The sequence below is a fragment of the Strigops habroptila genome, chromosome 2 (assembly GCF_004027225.2).
Source record: "Strigops habroptila isolate Jane chromosome 2, bStrHab1.2.pri, whole genome shotgun sequence".
NCBI lineage: Eukaryota > Metazoa > Chordata > Aves > Psittaciformes > Psittacidae > Strigops > Strigops habroptila.
In genome coordinates this window covers 57,200,917-57,212,106 of record NC_044278.2, presented here as the reverse complement: position 1 = coordinate 57,212,106, position 11,190 = coordinate 57,200,917, and the positions used below count along the sequence as shown (strand labels likewise).

The following is an 11,190-nucleotide window of genomic DNA, read 5'->3' as shown; positions in this document are numbered from 1 at the left end:
CCCTCCCCTTCCTCCTCGCCGCCGGAAGCGGCGATAGGGGTAAGGGTGTCCAAGATGGTGGCGGGTGGCGGTGGCGGTGCCCGGGTAGGCCGCAGCGAGGTGTAGAGCCGGCCTCGCCGCCATGCCTAAGTACTATGAGGATAAAGAGGAGGACAGGCAGGCCTGCGGGGGGGTGAGAGAGGACCTGCGGCAGTGCCTCCTGGAGAGCCCCTGCGTCCTGCAGGTGAGCGCTGCGCACCGCCGCTGCTGGTGCCGCACTCGCCTCCCCGGGCTCAGCGCGCCCCGGGGCCCCTTCAGGCCCGTTAATTCGCGTTTTAAAGCAGGTTAAGAAATGTCAACTTCAGAAGGAAGCGCGAGTCACCGTACCGTAACAAAATCCCGAGTAAACATCCTCTGAAGTAGTTTGATGTCTTACTGACGAGCTGCTGTAACCCGTTAAGTTTGTAATCCTTTCTTTCTCGTCTCACAGGAAAACAAAAGCCCGAAGCAGTGCTTGAGGGAAGGACACTGCAGAAGTTTGCAAATGACGTTTTTTGCATGCAAAAGGTCGATGGTGAGTGCTTGTGGTGTGTTCCCTGCTAGCGCCATGGATGCTCGCCATCCTCTTCCCTGTTTTCTGAAGAAGACCTCTCAATTCAGTAAAACTGGTGTCATTAAGCGGAGTAGGTCTTGCCTTTGAATTCCGTTCAAAATATGGATGTGATACATCTGTACATCTGAAGAAAAAGTTTTGGAGTATAAAAGAGATAGAAAAATGCATATTTGAATTGAACTAGGCTTAGAGTGTGACAGATAAATGAGGCATTTTTGCTACTCTTTTTATTAAAGCTTTGGTTTAAGCAATATTAGTCAGGTAATTGTAAGATCTTGACAAGCTAACTTTTGGGGTCATTGGAAGAGATCTGTATAGAGAATGTTTAAGTGAAGAGGCTGTGCTATTGAAAGAGGCTTTCACTGTTGAAGCTGACTCTTACATTCAAATTATGCTATTCTTAATTTTCTTGAAGGACTTGAGTTCATAATAAGTGACAGTTTGGGGTTTTTTTAACAGTGAGCCATTAAGCATAATAGCGAGAAGTCAGTTTTAAAAGTGTAATTGATGGAGTTTCCCCTGTTTTATTCAGAAACGTCTTGGTTGTGTTTCCATGACATTCAAAAAATAGTTAGGATGTTGTAAAGATGGTATCAAAACTTTCTAAGCGTAGGTAGTGCAGGGCTCACTTTTATTTTTAGCCAGTGTGGTGCATAGTGAAGAACATACAGCTGAAATGGTACCTAAGTTTTTTCTTCCATTCTGTATTTTATTGAAGTTGTAGGAGCTTTTTGTACCCCTTCTATATAAAGTATATTAATACATAAAGTGACAAGTTATTACTATTTCTGTGGACAGGAAAAAACCTCTGTGTATTTAATGCTTGAAATATCTATTTGAGAGAGAGATATATATATTGCAGTATCAATATACATATCATTACATGATGTGCCTGTATTTCTGTCTGTAGATTGTGAAGGGAGCCTGATGAAATTAAGTTTCTAGCCAAGTGTCTCCTGTCATGCAGGAAGAGGCCTGGCTCTCACATGGTTATATTTAACTGCTCCAAATTCTAAGGCTGATAAGTGACATTTTCCTTGTCCTGTTAACTCTGTACATTTCAGTAATCCTGCTCTGCCACATTTGTTACTTGGTATAGTAGTGAGGCTGAAAAAGTATCCAAAACCAAGTTAGATGCTAAATGCAGACATAATTTATAATATGCTAAAACCATTGGGGGGTTTGCCTAGGTTCTGTTTTCTTTCCAAGGAAATATAATGTCTTATTAGAGAAGTAAACTTCAGTACATTTTAGATATTAGGGTAAGATTAAGGTTTAAAGCGGAAGCTGCTTGTCTTGGACAAGCTGTGTCATCATGTAGTTTAGCTCTTTACAAATTTTGCTGCAATTCTGAAGGAAGGTTAGTAAATGGAGGTGAAATATCCATCCTGAATCTGAGTACAGCTGAATTGCGGTCTGTAACTGGCATCTTCAAGGCTGACTAAATTCAGAAGAATTCTCCCAAGGTCAAAGTATGTTTTTCTGCTGCACTGGGAAAGAACTTGCGATTTAGCTTCTGTAAGTGCGCTCCGTAGCTTTTATTTTAGCTTTACTGTCATCTTTTGCTTCCATTAAATGCCTTTTTTGTAACTGCCAAGAATAAACCTGCAGATTTCACAAGCTGAATATTATTTCTCTTTTTACTGTGCTTTGGTTGTTTGTTTTTTTTTTTCCCTTCTTGTATTTAAGTTATCCTTTTCCTCACTGACATTTGCAGTGACTCCCACTTTGACCCAGTCTGAATTTTACTCCTTCAGCTTATCAGTTAAGTTTAGAAAAAGAGATCTAAGCAGATTGACACTACCGTGTTTTCCCATGTTCCTTGCCACCCCACTATGCTTTTCTGTCATTTTTGTTGTTACACAGGACACCTATCACGTATTTTTAATTTTTAGTGAGATTTAAGATGATACAATGTCTGTTTCATTGGAAGAACCCTGTGGCTTGTTGGCTACGTCACTAGTTTTCTTTACAGTAAATTCTGCTGTATTTTGGGCTTTATTCTGATGTTACAAAGTGCCAAGATTTCACAAGCACTCTAAAGCATTTCTTTTGCAAAATGCATGTTTTTAATATATTGACTTCAATTTTCAGTTGGATACCAGGGCAAGATTCAGAGGAAGGAAAGGATACTGAAGTCCCCATGAAGAGACCCAGCCGTGGGAAATCAGGGCTCAGCAGCACTTTACCCAAAATAGAGACTAAAGGAAGAAGACAGTATCTGCTGCCTCCTTTTATACAGTAATTTCGTGGAAGGTACCTACTCCTGAGTATTCCAATAGATTGACCTGGATGTGCATTTAAATGTTAAAAAGAAGGCAAGTGTAGAACTGCAAGTTCTGGCCAAAATGGGGACTTGACACGTGCTTGCAATAAAATACATAAAATCCAGAGTAAGCTGCAGAAGTTATCATTCTGTTTTGAAGTTGTCTTTTGCAGTTTTACCAATTCTGAACATGTTCTACTATTACACATAGCATATGATGTGAAACTGGGAGTTCACTCGACTGGTATCCCAGAGGATACTTCAGGATAGAGCTGTTTTCAGAGATGAGGAGTTGAACGAGGTTCTGAAATGTATGTGCAAACTGTTTCCACCCCAGTAGGTTTGCTACCCAATAAACCTGCACTAACAGGTAGGAGCAGTGATGTTTTTCCAGTCCCACATGTAAAGGGTGGCATCTCTTTCCTCTTGCTACAAATCCCTTTAATGTGATGATTGATGTAAATGGTTATTAGCACTGTCTAGTCTTGTTGGGCAACTGGATTTACATTTGGTTACTCTAAATCAAAAGATGTCTGATTTATCTTTCAAGTAATCCGTCGTCTTTATTGTATTGACAGAAGTCCAAGAGAACTATAGCATTATCCTAATCAATGACTTGAAAGCTGTATGCTTGGTTGTAGCTAATTGTGTATCTTTGGATGGGTGAGAAAGGTGTTCCTCAAGCCAACAGTTGAGGAGATCATGGCTGCTATTAACTGTGTTTTAGAAGTATTTACAGCAGTATTTAAGTTCCTCTTGAGATGACCCTGAATGATCTTTCTGCATAATTTTCCAAGCAGTTGTATAAATACTAATCCAAATGAGGGATGATGATCTGGACTTTATTGTGTTTATAGAAGTAGTGTTCCACAAATTTACTTTCTACTTTGTGTAAGCAGTATTCTTGTTTTTACTTTGTCACTTCTCTCTGAAATCTTTGGTTCATATTTATGGGTATAAAATACTCAAATTGTCATTCACTTAAATGGCAACTAGTTTCTGCCATATACTTCTTAAAACTTGCTCTTCCTTGAGAATTTTAGTGCTTAGTCAAATTTCATATAGTTTCATAAGTTACAAAACAACTGAAGTGAAAAAGCAAAGAAATTAAGAGAGAATTATTGTTTTGCTTTCCTTTGATCGAGGATGGCTGTGACAGATCCATCTGAGGTATGACAGTGTTCTTCAAGATAGATAACATCTATCAGCTAGTCTCTTTTGCCCCGCTCTGGTAAGGAAGCAGGATTTATGGCACTAACAAGCATTAAATAGTGCTTAAACCATGACTGTGATCAATACTTACTGGTTCTGTTTAAGAACTTGTTTCTGAAGAATATTTCTTTTTCCTTTCTTCAGTGAGGTAGACACCTCCTTTAAGAACTAAGTGATACTGTAGCTCTTACATGTGGAAACTCAAATAACTTCAGACAAGCTGATCAGAAACAAGATTAGGAAATAGGGAGAGGGGAGAGAGTCATTGTAACTTCTTGGCTGAAACTTATAGCCATGTGGCTGATTTACATTTAGTCTGAACAGATGCGTGCAACACTTAGGCTTGTAAAATTGATGACTTCAGTGAATGAGTGCGTGTTGATTATTTAATTCTGTCTGTCTTAAGCAACTGCAAAGTGTGTTTATATTCCTTGTATGTGTAGGATTTTATTTTTGCAATCATAAATCAACACCGATTTCACATTTTCATGTTCTGTTGATGAAGTGAAAGCTAGTTCATTTGTCGAAGTGCTGTAAACATACTTTGTTTTCCCTAGTTACCATATCATCTCTTTACATATTTTAAAATGATAAATTGGTGTTGTATAAATACTGTATTATAGTTACAGTTGATAAATTGTATATAAATCCTGTAAGAGTATTAATTAAAACACTCTAATTTCAAGTTTTTACTCACAAGCCTTCTCCCTTTGGAAAAGAAAAAGACATTAAAAAAAGGGAGTAAAACTAAATTTAAAGCCTCTTGGCAGGAAGTTAAATGTCAGGGAGAAGAGTGGGAATGGTATGCGGTTTTAGTAGTCAAGGACTTTTCCATAGTCTGCCCTGGCAGAGTGGCCTATAGGCTTGATGGTTCAGGTGATCTGTTCCTTTCTTAGCCATAATGACTAAGTCTCACCTAATGGCACTGCAGCAGCTCCTTTTGGAAAAGAGCAGACAACTGGTTATTTTTAACTAGTTAGTTCTGGTGGAGATCAAGTGCTGCATTTAAATGCAGTGTTTGCTATTGGACATTCTGTTAATTTAACAGAATATGTGTATTGATCCAGTGGAGTCCTAGTGTTGAAATTTCCTGATGGTTCACAAAGCTGCTTGGAAAGTATAAAAATGCATATAATATGTATCAAGATACTGACTTGCTTGAGAGACTGTCGTTGTTTGATCCAGTATTGTGTAACATAGCATTCTGTCTAAAAATGATTAATTATATAATTGTCTTGGGCTTTTGTGCACTGTCCTACTTGAGAGCTATTAATGTTCCTTATGTGAAAAAGAATTAGTTTCATTAACAGAAAGCCCGAAGTACTACAAATTTGTGTATACGATTCCAGCTTTTTCCTTACACACAAAATGTTTTTATTTGAATATATTGGTATTCTTAAGTCTCATGCTTTGAGGTACACCATTGGCTTGTATTAAAAAAATACATATTTGTAGTCTGTGGTAGATTTTGCAGGATTGAACATGTACTGTGTTTGAATCTGCGAAATTGGACTGCTGAAAACAAAAGGTTGAAATGGTGCCAAAAGGCTCTTATTGGTTTTAGAATCACAAATCTATGCAGTGCTAATAATTTGTATTGTGTAAGTACAGGGCACAGTATTGCAAAAACCGTTCACTGCTGCTCTAATTTCTCTCATTTATTTTACACAGTGGCAGAGTCAAAGGGTGTTGAGTGCTGTCAAGATTCATGTTGCAGACTGTGGCTCCATCTGTATTAGGACCTGTCTGCATTGCTGCATCTGGTTTCATCAGTTAATGTGTTCTCTCCATGGTCCAGTCCTGCAACCACGTTTGTATTTACATAGCTGTAAACACATGCTGCAGAACTACCCACATGTTTATTCTGATAAAAAATGGGCCATACTCATTTACTCTGGTTTGAAAATTCTTTAGGGCATTAAATCTGTTCTTTCAAGTTAGTATGAAGTTAGGCACATTGTTTAAGCTAAATCTGTTTAATGAAGGCCCATGTGTACATATATTGAAAAGAGAGAGAAAGGGGTTGGCGTTTAACAAGTATGCACTTCTGAAAGCTTTTCTGCTTCCAGAATGTATGCATTTGTATTACAAAGGGCTTCATTATTCAGTGGTTGGCATAAGAAATTGGTTGTGTATTCTCTCTTCACTTCCAAGTTTCTGGGGAGTAGCAGGTTGGATGATAGGCTTTTTTTGTCAAACCAGACTTTTAAAATAATAGTATTATTTCAGTGGAATCCTGAAACAAACTAGACTGACACCTTCTGCTCTTAAGAAGAGCGCTAAGTGAAATCATCCTCTAAAAATGCAGTCACAGGATGTAGGTGGTAAGCAGTATCTGTTGTTTAAGCCTTTGGTTGGAAAACTTAGAAATACAGAACTGTAGCAGCTTTGCTGTCATGATGAATTTCACAAGTCCTCATGCTGCCTTAGCACTTGATATGTGGTCATTTAAAATACGTGCATTTATTCTAAATCTGTATCTCATTGTTTAAAGCTGAAGAGCGTGACAGTTTTCATTTCAGTCATAAACTGTTCTTGACAGAATAGTAACCAGAAACCTTGAGATCCTTTTCCCAAATGTGCATGCTGAATTACCTGTTTCTGGCACAGTTTTGCTGCAGATACCTGCAGAAAATTGTCAATTTCTGTAAGTGGTATGCTCCACAATGACTTGGTTGACATTCTGAGGGAAGAAAATTCTGGTTTTGCATTATCAGTACTATTACTTTGAAAGAAGCTAGGAAAAAATATGAATGTAGAAATTGGCTCGTAATTTGTAAGTTCTAATGAGAACTGTGCTACTGTGAAAGTGTATTGTGTTGTCCTTCATTATCATGAAAGATGAGGAATATAGAGTTTTTCTGTTAGTTTATGGCAGGAATCTTTGAGGCCCTTTTGGCGGGGGAAGTTCTGAAGTCTTTTTGGTACATAGGTCACAGAGGTGTAATATTTGTTAGATACTGCCCTTGAATCTCGGGCGTTTGTTTCTGTATCAGCCATACTTCTCTAATGGCTATAGCAGGATGGCTTCTGGAAGTCTGAGTGGGAAGAAATCTGTTGGAGGTTGTCAGATCGCTGGCATCTTAAGGAAGATGGAGGTAGATAGTGTGTTGAGGGGATTCATTGTCAGATGTGTGAGCTTTTGCATTGCTCAGTATAAAGGCAGAAACTACATAAAGTCCTTTATCAGCTGAGATTGGGCATCTGGTGAAGTGTCCCTTCCCACTTCATATTAGCAGTCTAGGTAAGTTTGACACCCTTTATCGAGTGTGACCTTCTTGAAGGTTTTTATGCTAGAGAAAGGCACTGGCTCTTGAAAAGGGCATAAAATGTTTTCTTTTGATAGTGTGTTCCAGTAGCTAGTAATCCTGCTTTTAAAAGCGCAAGTCTGTCTGGTGATCAGAATTTGACTTCAGCTTTCACTTGCAGAAGAAGAGATGGGGATGGCTCTGCAAAAGAGGTTGGCCCTAGGTTTTATTTTCTTGCTGGGAATGCATTTAAAACTTGGGGGGGGGGGGGGGGGAGGGGAAGATAAGTGTGCTCTTAATATTTTTTTGATGAAATGCATGGATTGACTTCCTGAAATCTTGTGTTATGCCTGTCTTCCTTAGTCCCTTCACATATTTGTAATCTTCTTTTAAGAAGGAGATAAATCCCTTTTATGTTGTATGGGCTTTTTTTAGTGATCTACATATGGGTAAAATCCCCTTTTTCTTTGCACGCTGTTGATGTGCTTCTGAGACACGTCACATTTTGTGACAAGTGGTAAGTTGGGATCTCGTGTTCAATTCCTTGTCCATTATGATCCCTTTTTCAGAGTCAATAGTTTTTCGGCCAGCTCTTTCCCCAGTGTTCAAGGTGTGGCTTTGTGTTCTTTTCCTGGATGTGTAACCTGAGCTTTGGCTATAAAAAATAATAATAATAATTTTGAACAGTACGCTTTATCAGCTATTCCAGAACTCTTATGTGATGGTCCAATTCTTTAGCTCACCATAGTGCCAGCTTTTGTGTTGTCCACAAATATAATCAGCAGTGAGCTTATACACACTTCTACATCTTTGAGGAAAATATTGAGTAGTCTTGAACCTGGTAAGGGTCCCAGGACAGCTCTCCAAGTACCTCTACTCAAACACAACTCCCTTCTGATAATCAATTACAATTAGCTACAGATAAACCATGATGTTTTATGCTTCTTAACACTGCCACTTAACATTCAACAAAGTGTGCTAGTGACAGTGTCTGCATGCTTTCTAGCCTGTTCTGGCCAAGTATATTTAATGTTTTTATGAGAGGATGGCTTTAAGCTTGTGTGGTATACAGAGGAGCTCCTATTTTCTGTCTCCTTGTTTAAAAATGTGGCATGTGTTCATTAGCTTTGTGCCAAACTATGACCAAAGATAAATGTTAAAAATCCCATATGTTTGACAAGGCCTTGAAAATGCGTCCTCTCCCAAGTTCTATGTGATTTTGAAGAAGTGCTTGCATGGAATTTCACTGTTGACAGGTGGAAAGGAAAATGAAAAATTCAAGGTGTGTCTCCTGGCTTCTCCATCCAAATTCAGATCATACTGAGGACTTGAGCTGGCAGCTTCCAGCACTGGGGAGCTGCAACAGGCAAGTTAAGATTCTTACACTTGGAGTGGTGTTAGGACTGACTCAGCTGGTAGTTGGCAGCTGTCCTCTGCGGGTCATGCACAATTGGCTGGAGGCATCCAGAGGAGTGTGTCTGTGTGTGTATCATCTCCCAGATTCCCCACTTCAGGGTGTTTCCTGTGCGCAGGAGCCCCTCGCAGACCTCCGGGGAGTTCCCACAGAGTAGCTTGCGAGTAGCCTGCCTTCTCCTCGGCGTTTGTGTGCCATGTGAAAATAACAGAATGAGTCAAGAGCTGGACTGTGACCTCTCCTTACAGTCTTTCAAATTACACTTAGCACTGCTTGAGCAGGTTAAGTCCCTCACTGACAGCACTGTGGTGTAGAGATTGATTAAGAAACAGAGCCCTGGCTCCAGCTATGCAGTAGTTTCAGCAACCATGGCTGGTTGATCCAGCGTCGAGTAGCTTCAAGTGGCACTTCAATTGAGTAAGGACAAACAGAGGAAACATGCTGACATTTTTATTAGCAGAGAAAAAAAATATTCTGGATTGTTATCTCAAATAATTTGGCTCAAACTTCACATCTGCGGTGCGGGTTCTTCTCAGCCCCGTGGCGTTTTCTGTCTTAGAATCCCCAGTTCCTGCCTGCAGATGACGTTACAAGCGAACCCAGTTTCTGTGGGTTTGGATGCCGTGGAGCCGGGGATGACAAAGCACCAAGGGGCAGGCGGCTGGCCCGGGGGCCGGCAGGCAGCCCCGCACCTGCAGCCCTACCGACACAGGCTCGTTTCAGCCCGGCCGAGAGGGAGGGCGAGGCTGTCCTTCCCGTGCCCGCCCCCCGCGGCGGGGCCCTGCGGGGCCGGGCGGCCGCAGGGGGCCGGGCCCAGCGGCGGGGCGGGGCCGCCGCTCCCGGTGCCGTCACGAGCGGGCGGGCGCCGGCGCGCGTCGGGCCGCCGGAGCCGCTGAGGGTGCGGGGCCGGCGGCTGTGGCGAACCGCGGCTGCGGAGGTAAGCGGGGGTCGCCTGGCGGGCTCCGGGAGCGGCCGGGAGCTGCGCCGCCGCACCCTGAGGCGGGCGCCGGAGGGAGAAGGTGCATCTCCGGGGCTGGTGCGGCTGAGGCGGGAGGCGCCGCTGACAGCTCCGGGTGAGGGGGGGCGGCCGTTGGCCTCTCCTCGCCGCCTGCCGCCGCTGGGAGCGCCTCGCCCCCATCTTGGGGAGGCCCTGGCACCCGGGGCTTGCATCGTGCCGCGGCTTCGGCCATCGGTGTGGTCCTCTGCTGCGTGATGCTGCGTGTAGCGGCGTTGCTGGGTACGCTGGTGCGCGGCTGTCGTTGGTCAGGGTTCGTGCTGGGCGTCCGCGGGAGCGTGGGTGAGCCGTGCCGGGCTGCCGTGTGCGAGTCAGGGCGTACGAGCGGCTGCCTTGGGAAGGGATGCGAGAGTGAGGCGTCAACAGAAAGGGTGAGGTTGCTTTTAATTTTTATTTCCTGTGAAGACAGGCTGAGGGAGCTGGGGTTGTGCAGCCTGGAGAAGAGAAGGCTCCTGAGAGACCTTCTAGCAGCCTTCCAGTACCTAAAGGGGGCCTACAAGAAATCCAGAGAGGGACTTTTTACAAGGGCGTGTAGTGACAGGACAAGGGGAATGGCTTTAAACTGACACAGGGGAAATTTAGGTTAGATATTAAGAAGAAGTTCTTTACTGTGAGGGTGGTGAGGCGCTGGCACAGGTTGCCCAGAGAAGGTGTGGCTGCCCCATCCCTGGCAGTGTTCAAGGCCAGGCTGGATGGGGCTTTGAGCAACCTGGTCTAGTGGAAGGTGTCCCTGCCCATGGCAGGGGGGTTGGAACTGGGTGGCCTTTAGGGTCCCTTCCAACCCAAACCAGTCTGTGATTCCATGTTTTAAGAGGGTGCTTGAAAGCTCCTGCGTGTTCCTATTTTTAGGTATATTTATGAGATCTATGCTTTTCAATATTCACCTGGATGCTGTTTTTCACAACTTTGTGCTATGACATGGGTTTGTTGAGCAGCAGGCTGGCAGTCCCTGTGTCCCCAAGATATTTGTGGCGGGCCACGCTTGTTGCAGTGCTAGAGTTACCCCAAGGCAAGGTGGTATGGTTGCAAGTAGCCGAAAGTAGTGCTTCACTACTTCGCACCCGCATGCTTTGCTGCTCAAAAGGAGGCATGGAAACTGCAGGGGGAACCATCCTGAGGTGGGACTATCCATCCAGGGTTGGTAGCAGGAGTTGGAAAAAGGGAAAATCAGGAAAATGAGAGTGTCTGTTGGCAGTTGTTGTCTGGTGACACATAATGCTCTTTAGGGAGCTCTGCTTTTTCATCAGTGATGCCATCGTTTGGGGAGTAGAAGAGCTGAACTTTGTGAGCAGAACGCGCAGTGCAAAGTGACAGGATGTTGAAGAACATTTAACCTCCCTTAATTTATTCCAGACCAGCCTTCTTTATTCCTTTCGCAATGTAGAGAAGCCTTAAAAGGAAACAGATTGTGTGTTTAGTTTGGTGCATATTTCAGATTTTTGC

The 11,190-nt window shown here is 42.9% G+C and overlaps 2 protein-coding genes across 8 annotated transcripts in view; both read left to right on the top strand.

The window, feature by feature from the left end:
- Positions 1-10: 10 nt before the first annotated feature.
- LOC115604172 (cytochrome c oxidase assembly factor 5) lies at positions 11-3,411 on the top strand. The gene is made up of 3 exons (XM_030477016.1): positions 11-223; positions 470-553; positions 2,687-3,411. Exons 1-3 carry the CDS (start codon positions 122-124, stop codon positions 2,726-2,728), a joined length of 228 nt encoding a protein of 75 aa, XP_030332876.1. The 5' UTR covers positions 11-121; the 3' UTR covers positions 2,729-3,411.
- Positions 3,412-9,572: 6,161 nt separating this feature from the next.
- Positions 9,573-11,190, top strand: part of INPP4A (inositol polyphosphate-4-phosphatase type I A) — a 124,336-nt gene continuing 122,718 nt past the window's right edge. For 5 of the 7 annotated variants that reach the window (XM_030476998.1, XM_030476989.1, XM_030476997.1 and 2 more), the window contains exon 1: positions 9,573-9,669. The gene's annotated coding sequence lies outside the window, so the exon portion shown is untranslated. The remainder of the gene's footprint in view (positions 9,670-11,190) is intronic. The other 2 variants (XM_030476991.1, XM_032919767.1) reach the window with 2 other exon arrangements.